This window comes from Macaca mulatta, chromosome 15 (assembly GCF_049350105.2).
Source record: "Macaca mulatta isolate MMU2019108-1 chromosome 15, T2T-MMU8v2.0, whole genome shotgun sequence".
Lineage (NCBI taxonomy): Eukaryota > Metazoa > Chordata > Mammalia > Primates > Cercopithecidae > Macaca > Macaca mulatta.
The window spans coordinates 45457190-45470772 of record NC_133420.1 but is presented as its reverse complement, the minus strand read 5'-3'; the positions used below and the strand labels follow the sequence as shown (position 1 = coordinate 45470772).

The 13583-nt window shown below is 47.5% G+C and overlaps 1 protein-coding gene across 1 annotated transcript in view; it reads left to right on the top strand.

The window, feature by feature from the left end:
- Nucleotides 1-13583, top strand: part of SNX30 (sorting nexin family member 30) — a 124983-nt gene that overhangs the window by 95521 nt on the left and 15879 nt on the right. Inside the window, exon 7 of the mRNA XM_001099477.5 lies at nt 3425-3511. Coding sequence (XP_001099477.3) covers nt 3425-3511 — 87 coding nt within the window. The remainder of the gene's footprint in view (nt 1-3424; nt 3512-13583) is intronic.

Sequence of the window (13583 nt, the reverse complement as noted above, 5' to 3'; positions counted from 1 at the left end):
AGGAGGCGGAGCTTGCAGTGAGCCGAGATCGCTCCACTGCACTCCAGCCTGGGCGACAGAGAGAGACTCCGTCTCAAAAAAAAGAAAAAGTAATTTGTCTTCTCTTCACTGGAAAATAGAGATAGTAAAGTTCCAGATTATTAGGACCACTTGAAATCGCAACAAAATGTTCTAATGTTTTAAAAAAATAAGTGTCCGAGAGGAATTTATTCCATGTCTCTAATTAAAAGGCACCTTGTGAGCGTGAGGCCCTCCTTGGGCACCCTATGTACAATTTTGCCTTCCCCAAACCCTTGGTACTTACCTTCCATTCCTGTTTTATTTTTCCTCCTAATACCCAGAGCTACCTACTGTATATTTTACTTGCTTCTTGTCTGCCTCTCCTCTAGAATATAAGCTCCACATGGTTTTGTGATTTGTTCTCTGCTCTATCCCCATCCCTGGCTAGATGAATGAAGATGTATGAAGGCAGGGCAGAAGCAGCGTGGGGATGGGTGTGTAGAGGAGGGCAGGTGGCGTGAAGCGTGAGGAGGAAATTCTCACTGTGCCCTTCGCCTTTTTGATGTGTCATATCCATGGGATGCCGATCCCTGTAAAGTTCCGTGAGAAGTTCAGATGATGACTCTTTTCTGCTTGTCATTCAAGGATGGAGGGGCCTCTCTGCAGACGCTGGCTTGGTCTCTTGGCCTCTTTACCCCACTGCCAGCTCGGGCCTCATCTCAGAGCCACAGGCTGGTTTGACCAATTTTATCAATAGAGACTGGGCTGGGGACCCATCATCTCAGAACATCACCAACAGCATGCAAAGGTGTCCCAGTGAGGGTGGTGGTCGTCAGCAGTTTGTCTTGATTCAGAACACATTGTCCAACCTTTAGCGTGGCTGGATCGTGGGCCAGCTGTGAAGCCACATACTGGAAACAGCCTGAATGAGCCACTGCTGTGCCATGAGCCAGGTGTGGCCTTGAACAAGGCCTGCCACTGTCCCTTGGTCTCCTCATCTGTAGAAAAGGGATGATGCGCGTTCGCCTCTGCAGGGTTGCTGGGAGCCTTTTGTGCTGTCCGGCGATGCAGGGCTGTTAGGGTGGATCCTCCAGTCAGCCTGCGCGAGAGGGCAGCATTCTGGCCACGCTGGAAAACACTGAGAGACAGAGACCCTGCTTCTCCTGTGGGCCAGGGCAAGCCCAGGCTAACTGGATGACATAAATCTATAAAGTAAAAAAAAAAAAAAAAAAAAAGGTACTTTGTGGACTTCATATAGCCCAAAAAAAAAATTCTAAATCTATTGGTCTGGTACCATCAGTAGTAAAAATCCTACTGGGGCGGGATATGGCTGGATCTACAGACTCCCTCATCTGTTTTGGGCATGGGGAGAGGAGACGCTTTTGGACTATTGTAGCTGAGTGGGGTTGATGCATCTCCCCCCAACCCCTCACAGTCCCAGGGGTCTTGTAACCCCAGCAGTGCCCCCAGGAACCCCCAGGCTGTGCTGGCATTGTCTTAGGAGGTTCTTGCCACACTGACGGAGTGTGTGTCTCTGGGACAACTCATGCTCTTTCCTGGAAGCGCTAGTCTGGATATGTGGTACTGGATGTTTTTTCCAGTAAGGTGCTAGGCGTCCTGTGAAGGGAAGTGCACACCAGTGGTAAGCAGCCTGCACAGCCCCCACCCTGCCGTTCCATTGCACCTTGGGGAACCACATTTGCACGTCCATAGAGAAGAGGATTTTTTACTACTGATGGTACCAGACCAATAGATTTAGATTATTTTTTGGGCTATATGAAGTCCACAAAGTACTTTTTTTTTTTTTTTTTTTTTTTTTTTTTTTTTTTTTTACTTTATAGATTTATGTCATCCAGTATGGTAGCCACTAGCCATATGTGTTCTTTTTAAGTTTAAATTCAAAGAGTAACATGAAATAAAAATGTAAACCCAGTTCCCCAGTCCTGCTAGCTTTGTTTCATGTGCTCAGTAGGCACGAGGAGGCAGTGGTTCCTGAATTAGTGCAGGTTATAAAACATTTCCATTATAGCAGAAAGTTCCATTGAACAGCACTGTAAATATTCCTATTCAAAGATGAATGAGTGTGGGGAGGAAATGTCAGGGCACTTAGGAGACAGCTGAGTGGCAATTGACGGAAAATTATTGTAATTTTAACCTCATTTTCATTTCTTGATAAAATACTTCTCAAAGCAAACTTTTCAGAGGAAGACTTGAGGTTCCCCGTATTGACACATTCCATTAAAAGGTTGAACCCGCAGCACTCTCAACTCTTCAGTTGCCTGTCACATTTTAGCACAGTCAGGGACACGGGGTGCCTGTGCTTAGCCAGGGGGTGACTCCTTCCTGCCCTGACTCCACACTCTGCTGGAAGGTCCCCTATGGGGAAAGTGCCTGATTAGAAACTTTCATAGCAATTTATTTCTTTTGAGTTAGTGGAAAAGAAAGGTCTCATCACTCTTGGTTTGCCACTTGTGATTCTACTAAAGGAAGGAAAAAGAAACCCGTTGATGAAACAGATACTTTTCTAGAAGGTCTGCTAGAAGCTTTTCTGTTTTGCTTAGTGGGTTCATAGCAGCAGAGCTCAGACGAAGTGAGGGGAGCCCTGGGCACAGATTTATGGGGGCATTCACTCTCAGTTGCCAGCGTTGTACTACATGGGCCAAAGAGGGAGTGTCTCCTTACGTTTTGCACTCCGGGTGCCTGGCTTGCCTCACTCTTGTCCCATCCTGAGCTGGCTCTCATGGGGCCCATTGACCCTTCACTCTGGTGGGCTGGCTGCATGGTTCTAGGAATTCTGGACTTGCACATGTATAGCCCCTTTAGCACATACAGACACATACTGTGTCTGAGCCTCTGTCACACTGAACCCCTCAGGTAGGGAGTGCATCTCTCTGCTCTTTTTACACCTGGATCAGAGTAGAGGACTAGTAAGTGGCTAATGAATGATTCAATGAACAGATCAGTCCGCTAGGGGTCCACTCACTGAATTGAAGAGTGAAGAGTTGTCTTAGACTTTTCCTTTAAGATTTCAGAGAACATCCAGCATTGTAGCCTGCAAAGCTCCACATTTCTGCACAGCTGGGCTCTGGCTGCACACAGTGAAGCGGAGAGTCCTCCCAGCAGTGCGACAGTGGATGGGTGCTGTTTCCCCTACTTGCCTTTTCCTAGAATTTCTTTCCTTTCAGCATCAGGGTTTAGTTACTTTACTAGAAACCCCAGCCTCAGGAGTGCTTCTCTTCTCTTCCCTCCTTTCCCCTGCTTCCTCCAGAGTTTCTGCCATGGCCAGACTGTCCTAGAAGCACGTGGCTGGGCCCGGGGTAGGCCTCAATTTGGGGAGGCGTGGGGGAAAAGCAGCAATCACCTGGGGGTGGGAGGCCCCTTTGTGGACTCAGTGTTACATGCTTCTCTTCTCTGCCTCCCACAGAGTGTATTAAAGAAGAGGGACCAAGTTCAAGCAGAGTACGAAGCCAAACTGGAAGCTGTGGCTCTGCGGAAGGAAGACCGCCCCAAGGTCAGGGAAGCCACCTGGGAAGGGCTGCCAAGCTGTGGTCTCCCTGCTGGTGCTAAGTAAATTCTCATCTCTAGATCTGTGTGACTACGCGTGGTCAGTGCCGGCTGGGCTACGTTGATGAAGTTGCCCTTTTTCACTCCCTTTTCTGTCCTACTTCTGCGAGTTCCTAGTGTTCACTTGGGATTGAGTTTTCTACTGTTTCCTGGGCCTAATTTTTTTTTTAAAGACTTAACAGCTCTGCCATTCATCAGCAGTTCCTTGCTCCATTGAATGGCATTGCAGAGAGGAGGAAAGAATAGCCTAGATCAGTGCTTTCAAAGTGGTTCATAGGCCCACAAACTCTACAATCCATGATGAGGAAAGTATAGAAGCACTTGGAAACTTCTATAGGAATTTGATGTTGCTGCAGAACCAGTTGTACACATTGTGTTGAACACTCAAGACGAGCGTGTTAAACTCGCGTGAGGAGTTGCGCGTGGAGCAAGCTGCATGCTGGTTCTGCACAGCAGGACTACAACTTGGTCGAATTGGGGAAAAAAGCCAACAAAAAGTGGCCCTTTACTCCCCAGAGTTCGAGCAGCACTAGTCTCGCTTGTCTAGGATGCCTTCTGGCTCCAGTGTTTGTAACTGCTCAGTGGGTTCACCTTGTCCGCTGCCTAGACAGAGCTGATTTATCAAGACAAGGAATTTGTAATGGCGTAAGAGTAATTCATGCAGAACCAGCTGTATGGGACACTGGAGTTTTACTATTATTCAAATCATTCTCCCTGAGCATTTGGGGATCAGAGTTTTGAAAGATAATTTGGTGGGTAGGGGCTTAGGAAGTGGGGAGTGCTGATTGGTCAGGTTGGAGATGGAAATATAGGGGGTGGAAGTGAGGTTATCTTGGGGGTCTTCTGCTCCTCGGTGGCATTTTAGAACTGGTTGAGCCAGATTACCACCTGGGTGGTGTCAGCTGATCCATTGAGTGCAGGGTCTGCAGAACATCTCAAGCCCTGATCTTAGGTTTTACAGTAGTGATGTTATCTCCAGGAACAATTTGGGGAGGTTTAGGCTCTTGGAGCCAGAGGCCGCATGACCCCTAAACCTTAATTTCTAATTTTTTTTTTTTTTAATTTTTGAGACGGAGTCTCGCTCTGTCACCCAGGCTGGAGTGCAGTGGCCGGATCTCAGCTCACTGCAAGCTCTGCCTCCCGGGTTTACGCCATTCTCCTGCCTCAGCCTCCCAAGTAGCTGGGACTACAGGCGCCTGCCACCTCGTCCGGCTAAGTTTTTGTATTTTTAGTAGAGACGGGGTTTCACTGTGTTAGCCAGGATGGTCTCGATCTCCTGACCTCGTGATCCGCCTAAGTAGCTAATTTGTTAATCCTGCAAAAGCAGACTGGTCGCCAGGTAAGAAGGAGGTCTTTTCAGGAAAGGGCTATTATCAGTATTGTTTCAGAGTCAAACCATAAACTGTATTCCTTCTCAAGGCTAGTTCATCCTACGCCCAGAAATGAACAAGGACAGTTTAAAGGTTAGAAGCAAGATGGAATGGGTTAGGTCTGATCTCTCTCACTGTCATAATTTCCTCAGTTGTAAGTATTGCAAAGGCAGTTCTCTGTTTTGGGTCTAGACAGAGGATCACAGTTGTAAAAATGCATCTGTTGTATTGGTCACTCTGTTTGTTGTCTTTCTCTTCCCTGAGCCAGGATTAAAAATGAGTAATAATGGCCAATATGCAAGTGCTTGCCTTTGCAGTGTCCTAAGCACTCTCACTGTCTCTTGCACGTTTGCTCTACACAGACTCACAGCTGGCCCTCCAGATCCATGGATTCCACATCTGCAGATTTAGCCAATTGCAGATTGAGAGTATTGGGGGAAAAAAAACAAAAAATAATAATACAACAGTAGAAAATAACACAAGGAAAAAAAACTAATGCAGTACGGGTTGCCTGTCTCTTATCCCAAATGCTTAAAATTAGAAGCGTTTCAGATTTTGGGATATTTGTGTATACATAATGAGCTATTTTAGGGGCAGGACCAAAGTCTAAACATGAGATTTATTTCTGTTTCTTATACACCTTATACACATAGCCTAAAGGTACTTTTATAGAATATTTTAAATAACTTTGTGCATGAAACAAAGTTTTGACTGCAACCCATCACATGAGGTCAGGTGTGGAGTTGCCCACCTCTACCATGTTGACCCTCAAAAAGTTTCAGATTTTGAGCCAGGCACAGTGGTGCAGGTCCGTATTTCATCTTACTGGGGAGGTTGAGGTGGGAGGATCCCTTGAGGCCAGGAGTTAGAGGCTGTAGTGTGTTATGATTGCGCCTGTGAATGGCCACTGCACCACAGCCTGGGCAGCGTAGAGAGACCCCATCTTAAGAAAAAAAAGGTTTTGGATTTTGGGGTATTTTGGGTTTTCAGATTGGGGATGCCCAACCTGTATAACAATGGTGTACAAGGTATTTATGTTGTATTAGGTATTATAAGTAATCTAGAGATGATTTAAAGTATACAGGAAGCTATGCATTCGTTATATGCAAACACTACATGACTTTATATAAGGGGCCGTTGTTGAACATTCACAGATTTTGATATCTCAGAAGTCCTGGAACCAATCCCCACCCCACCCCACCAGATAGCGAGGTGACAGCTGTGTGTGTGTATGTGCATGTATGTGTAAAATCTCATTGATTCCATACCACAACCATGAGGTTTAGGTACCTTTGTTATCCCCATTTGAGAGGTGAGCACACCAAGGCCCAATGTCACACAGCTAGCGCTGGTAGAGCTAGGATGGCACCCTGCCGTTTGACTTTAGAATCTTGCCACGTACCATTCCATCACTCTGCCTCTTTTTGGTTTGTAAGTGGAAGGTGTATTTGTTTTCAAAGAGGGGGGTGAGGGTGGAGAACATTGGTAAGATAATAGCAAGGACCCGCATTTCAGGGAAATGGTTTGACATCAGAGCTGCGGGGTTTTCCTCTTTTGCCGTGGTTCCTGCTGCCGCCGCCATGCCAAGACATACCTGGAAAGGAACCAGCTTTGGAATTTGAAACTCACACCTCAGAAATGATACACCCTGGCTTTGTGTAGTGTCTTTAATGTTAATTGCATCACAGGATCACTGCAGTGGTCATCTGAGGCCCAGAGGGAAGACATTGTTCTTTCCCTGTTTCATGGGTGAGGAAATGAGGCACAAAGGAGCTGGACAAATTGCCCAGCCTCTTTGGTGCCGAGTGGCTCTCCATCCTGTGCACGTTTGTTGTGTTAATTCCCGCATCACCGGTAGTGATCTACACCAGAGCGTAAAGGCTGCATATATCTACAGAAAGGCAGATGATGAGGATTGGAACTGTGGTCACTGGCCCAGCGTATGCAGCTGGCACCCTCCCTCTGGTTCCTCCTGCCACAGCTATTCTCCTTCTTCCATCCTGTTTGTCTGTCATAAGGGAGGTGACAGCAGAAATGCAGCCATATGCTCACAACTGCCCTCTGCCTGCCTGTGGCCTGCTCCACTGACGAGTCCTGAACTGGCCTGTGATATTCTGGAACATCTGCTGAGCCATGTCTCGGTCTCATTTAAAGGAATGACTTAGGATGATTTATTTGTGTATATTTTAAAAGTTTCCTTTCAACGAAGGGATTTAAAGGGATGACATAGGATGATTTGTTTGAATATGTTTTAAAAGTTTGCATTTAGCCCGCAAATGTAAAGATGTAAGTCATTCACAGAAAAACAGATAACCGCATGATCTCACTTATATATGAAATCTAACAAAGTTGAAGTCATAGAAACAGAGAATAGAACGGTGGTTGCCAGGACTCAGGATGGGGGAAATCATGGTCAAAAGGTACAAACTTTCAGTTATAAGGTGAGCAAAATCCTGGGTATTCCATGCACAGTGTGGGTGGTGATGGATGTGTTCATTAATTTGATTGTGATCATAACTACACAGTGTGTACATGTATCAGATCATCACGTCATATGCCTGGAGTGTATATACTTTTATGTGTCAGTTACATATTGAAGGAAAAATAGAAGTCACTTTTCCTGGCTAGGGAGGGAAGGAGAACCAACAAGTTCTGCCACTGGCCTAGTTTGGAAACCGAGGATTCTGCATCTATAAAGACATCATGTGTGTGGTTCTGTAAATAGCATCTGTACAAGCTCAGCACTGAATACAAGCTTTCTCAGAGGCTGATACTGTTATTTAATATGTTCAGCCCTATACAGGACACATTCGTTTCCAAAGCTAGGAGCTGAAGGTTCAGAATAATAGGCCGAGTTAAGTCTTAAGCATGCCTGGCTTGCTGGCTGCTGGAAGCACACACCAGGCTTGGAGCAGTCTCGAGCAGAGCGAGACACTGGTTTTGGCGCCCTCATACCCCACAGCTGCCTGCCAGGGCTCCCGGCCTCACATTCCTGTGGGTCTGGGTGATTCCTGTCAACTCCCCGTGCTGTGGAAATCTTTGGCTGCTGCCATTCTCCACCTTCCTGGACTCCACTTACCCACATGGCTCATCCTCTTGGCCACGGGAATTCTACCAGAGGCCGAGGGTTTCCTCCCCGTCAATGAAAATGACTAGTCAGTCCTGAACACACACCTGCGTTCTCCTAGCACACTGTGGCCAGGCCGTCTTCACCTTCTCTCTTCCTGGTGGGATGTTGAACCGTGCCACATTCACTTTGCTATTTATTTAGCAATTGTTATTTTTAAAGACAAAATGGACTGTCATGGTGGTGTGCCAGTGAGTGTAACGTAACAGTGGCGGCAGCAGAAATCCTTTGCCACCTTTGGGTCTGGGGCAGCAGCTGCCTTGGTGGGCAGAGGAGGGTGCAGTTGGCAGCCTGTCCAAGTCCGGCACAGTTCAAGCACGGGATTTAGAATCGGAGGGCCCTGGGTTCAAAGCCCAGCTGTGCCCCAGCTTGCCTGGATCTGCTCCTCAGCCTTTGCGGGCCTCCGTTGCCTCACACACGTGATTGTTGTGATGCCGTAAGGTGCTTGGCGTAGTGTCTGACGTCAGAAGTAGTGTTTGACGTCGTGACAGACGCTCCCTTGGAGGAGCCTCCTGTGTCCACACTGGCTGCAGTAGGAATGTGGCTGGAGAACTTTGTTTTCTGGGTTTGCTGTCACATATTTTAAGAAGTCCCTTTTCTGACCACAATGTTTTAGACATTGTTTCCTGGGTCCTCAAGCTTCCCCTGCCTCCCTACCCCTCCACACACCTGTCCTCCCCAACAGCCCATCAGGAGGTTTGGTGGATGCTGAGGAAATGAGCAACTTAAGGTTTTTGCTGTGCTTTGCCTGATGGGGTTGTGAGTTCATGAAGCCAGAGCTGCTGTTGACGAGATTTTTTTTTTAAAAGCCAGGGAATTCAGAAGTGGGTTAGGGCTGATTCTATCCCAGGGCTTCGGCCAGGTCTGTTGGGAACTGATAGTGGGAGCAAGGTAGCTCAGGGGACTGTCGCAGGAGTGCTGGGGAGGAGAGGGCCCCTGGTATGGGCATGGCCAGCAGAAGATCCGAGGGAGTCTGGGGGCTTACCTCGTTGTCAGGTAAAACCGAAACCTGAAAAACTTGCTCCAGATAATGAGGGAAAGTTGATTTCTGTGGAGTCATGGAGGGGCATCAAAATCTGATCACTTTTTTGTAACCCAGGGTAAGGAAGTGGCCTCACCTGTCTCCACGACCTTCCCTGTAAATTTCAAAGTGGGGTGATCCTCTTAGAGGAGTCCTAGAACGTCTTGGGCTGGAGGAGCGCGTGCTAAGGGCAGAGGGTGCGGAGGCCTCTGGAGCTGGGGAAGAATGGTGGTGTCCGAGAATGCAAAGTTTTGCTTTGTGGTTGGGCTAAGGCTGGAGAAAGCTTAGCAGACACTGAGGTGGTGATTCCCAGGCAGATGGAGCTTTGGAGACTTGGCCTTCTCCATGTTAATTGTGAGGTTGGAAAAGCAACATGCACTTACGTAGTAGGGCCTGGCTGCCTTCTGCTGGACCTGTTGGGCCACAACCTGGTGTACACTTTAGAATCTAACCCACCATGGAAGGTAGAGGGCATCAGAGCTCTTACAGAAGATGAGGAGAGGCTGAAGAATTGCATTTAGAACAGGACCGGGAGCATCTGCACCCTCGAATGACAGTGAGGGCAATGGAGAGGGAGCTTTTGCCTTTTCCTGTCTTCCATGTTGGACTCTTTTCAGTGCTAATACAGTCGGTATAACTAGCTCCAGAAAGAACAAAGAAGGGATGCCAGGGAGAAGGCTTCACAAAATTCCTAGTTATCTTCAAAAGGTTTAAAAAAAAAAAAAAGCAGGGTGCTGTTTTAGGCCCTGACTCACAAGTAGCCCCATCCTGGGTGCAGTGCCAGCTGAAGAAGTTTAAATGGGTGGTGTTGGAGTGCAGGTGAGGACAGATGGGCCACGTGGAGGGGACCTGGGGTGTCGGTGTGGAGGGGGGCGGGCGCGTGGTGTGTGTGTGGGGAGGGCACATGGCGTGTGTGTGGGGAGGGCGCATGGCATGTAGGGAGGGTGTGTGTGGCATGTAGGGAGGGCGCGTGGTGTGTAGGGAGGTCGCATGGTGGGCATGTGTGTGGGGGGCGGGTGTGGTGTTTTGGGGGGCATGGGCATGGAGGGGAGTGGGGCATTGGTGTGGGAAGAGTGAGTGTGTCGTGTGGAGGTGACTGGGAGTGGAAAGGTGCACAGAGGTGTTCCTCTGGTTGAGAGAAGAGCAGAAGGAAGGTGGAAATTGGGCTCTCTGGACAAACCTATTGAAGGCTGTAGACCTTGGACAGCTCTTAGAACCACCAGGATGGTGAATGTTCTGGAATGGGAAAGACGTGACAGGTAGCGAAGTGAGAATGCCAATTGTAAACTGGTAGCAGGTAGACTTCTACTTACGGAGCTTCCGCAGACCAGAGAGTGGGGCCTGGTGTCTGTCATTTCCAGACCCTTCTGGCAAGTGAGGACCCTCAGCGTGGGGCAGAAGACCAGGTGCCTCCAGTCTGAGCAGGCGGAACCCCCCCAACCCCTCAGCTGACTTATGTCCCACCGCAGCCATCCTCTGCCAGTGTGGCGGTTCCCATGTGATAGACGGGGGCCCGGGGTCAGGGGAAGCGTGGAACTTAAGTGCCAAAGTTTACAAATGGCAGAGCCGGTATGAGGCCCGGGTGCATCTGGCACCAAAGCTGACGCCTTTCCCCAGGGCGCGGGCCCCAGCAGCTGTGCTCCCTGAGGGGGCGCCCTGCCTTTCCCGAGGCAGGTACAGAGAGTGCGTGTGGCCTTCCCTGGGGCTTCACTCTCATGTCATCGTGCAGGGGAGCTCGTGGCTCTCTTGCTGTCAGCCTCTCTGCTCCTCATCTCATGCCCTCACCTCTCCCTCCCTCACTCCCCACTGGCCATCCTCTGAAGTTTGTTTTTATCTATTATTAAAGAAAGCCTTCATTCAGAGAGCTGGTGACTTTCTATTTGCCCAATTCCGTGGCTGCTTTTCAAACTGGACCCTGTCTCAGTGTATTCTTACCTGTTTTCACCTTATAGCTCAAATAGACAATGAAAACGCAGTTGCTGGAAGCTGGAGATGACCAGCCTGGGGGCTTTGGCTTCCCAGAGGGCAGGGGACCAATCTCGCTGCTACTCACACATTGCCAGTTAGAGAGCCCTGTCCCCTGCTCACCCAGCAGCATGTGGCTGTCACTGGTCCTGGAACCTGTCCCACAGTGGCCACAAGTTCCCCTCTCCCCAACGCTTTGGGATTATATCTGTCTTGTGTAGTTTGGAGATTTTCCTAACCTACGGTCATCATGAGAGCAGATATTGTGACATCTCCAACCCAGCTCCAAGAAGGAGACTTAGGTTGAGATTTCTGTTCTAGGGCCTGGAAATGCATGGCACATGGAAGGAGCTCAGTAATGCTTTTTTTTTTTTTTTTTGAGACGTGATCTTGCTCTGTTGCCAGGCTGGAGTGCAGTGGCTCGATCTTGGCTCACTGAGTAATACATTTTTAAATGAATGTTGGTGAATTTAAGTTACTATCCCATTCCCTAGCACACAGAAATGCACAGTCCCATCTACGTGACTCTTCTGTCATTGCACTAACAACCTGTATTCTGTAATGGAAATTATCATGAGAGATTGGGAACCAATGTGAAAAATGCAATTTTGTCCCGTCTATATTGTCTTTTGATGTCTTATCTGGTGATATTTTTCCTTGGTGTCATGATAAGCAACACCCAACCATTAGCAGTGCTGTGCCATCTCAACATCCTTCAGACACATGGTAGCACAACCGTAACAATACCTCAGTCACAAAAATTAAAACATTGAGATGAGAGGAAATGCTGAGGGTGGTGGCCCACACCTGTTATTATCTCAGCACTCTGGGAGGCCAAGACGGGAGATCGCTTGAGCTCAGGAGTTCCAGACCAGCCTGGGCAAAGTAGCAAGACCTTGTTCTACTCCAAATAAAAATATTAGCTGGGTGTGATGGTGCGCATTTGTAGTTACAGCCACTCTGGAGGCTGGGGCAGAAGGATTGCTTGAGCTTGGGAGATTGAGGCTACAGTGAGCTGTGATTGCGCCACTGCACTCCAGCCTGAGTGACAGAGCAAGACCTGTCTCAAAAATGAATAAAATTAAAAAGAAATAAAAGGAATGCTTAGTGTTACTGGTCAGTGAATTGATTGTTACAAGGACACTATCCAAAAAGAATCAAAGGTGAGAAGAATACACGCCTGAGCCTGAGTGTGAGTTGCCAGCATTCCCCTTCTTCGCGTTGGGGAACTTCACAAGCTGGTCACAGACAGCACACCCCAGTTCCTCTTATTTTCTTATGTTTAATCCTTCCATCCTCTTCTGACTCCTACCACCCCGGGCTTCTCTAGCTCTGTTCTCTCTGATTCACCACCTCCTCCTCCTCCTGTGCCCGCCTTTCCGAGTGACTTTTGCTGAGTCCTTTATTAACCCTATACATGCTGGCTTCTCTGTGAGTTCAAACCTTGGGCCCTGCCTCCCTCAGCCCCACTTTTCCCTCCATATATTTAAAAAAGATTATATTGTGGTAAAATACACAGAATATAAAACTTGCCATCTTAACCATTTAAAAGTGTACAGCTTAGTCGTGTTAAGCACATTTACGTTGTTGTGCAATCGATATCTGGAACTCTTTTCATCTTGCAGAACTGAAACTGACTCATTAAACAACTCTCCATTCCCTGTCCTGCCAGCCCCTGGAAACCCCTGTTCTACTTTATGTCTCTATGACTTTGACCGTTCTAGATACCTCGTATCTTGAATAATATAGTATTTGTCCTGTGACTGGCTTATTTCACTCAGCGTGATGTCCTTCGTTTATCCATGTTGTAACATGGTAGAATTTCCTTCGTTTTTGAGGCTGAATAATATCCCATATATATGGGACACACACACACACACACACACTCATACATATACATACCGCATTTTGTTTATCCATTCATCAGTGGACATCTGTGTTGCTTTCATCTTTGGGCTACCATGAATAATGCTGCTATAAACATGTGTGTACAAATGTCTCTGAGGCCCTGCTTTCAATTTCTTTGGATATATACTCAGAAGTGGAATCCAGCAGGATCATATGGTAGTTCTATTTAAAATTTTAAACTGTTTTCCATAGCAGCAATACTGTTTTATAATCCACCAACAATATACAAGGGTTCTAGTTTCCCCATGTTCTTACCAACATTTATTTGCTCCTATTTTTTTGAGACAGAGTCTTGCTCTGTCACCCAAGCTAGAGTGCAGTGGCATGATCTTGGCTGACTGTAATCTCTGCCTCCCAGAGACCAACCAGGCTGGTCTCAAACTCCTGACCTCAGGTGATCTGCTCACCTTGGCCTCCCAAAGTGCTGGGATTACAGGTGTGAGCTGCTGCACCCGGCCTATTTTCTGTTTTTTTTTTTTTTTTTTTTTTTGATAGTAGCCATCCTGATGAGTGTGAGATGCTATCTCATTGTGGCTTTGATTAGCATTTCACTAGTGATTATGATGTTGAGCATCTTTTCATGTCCTTGTTGACTGTTTATCTTCTTTATTTTTATTTTTTTGAGATG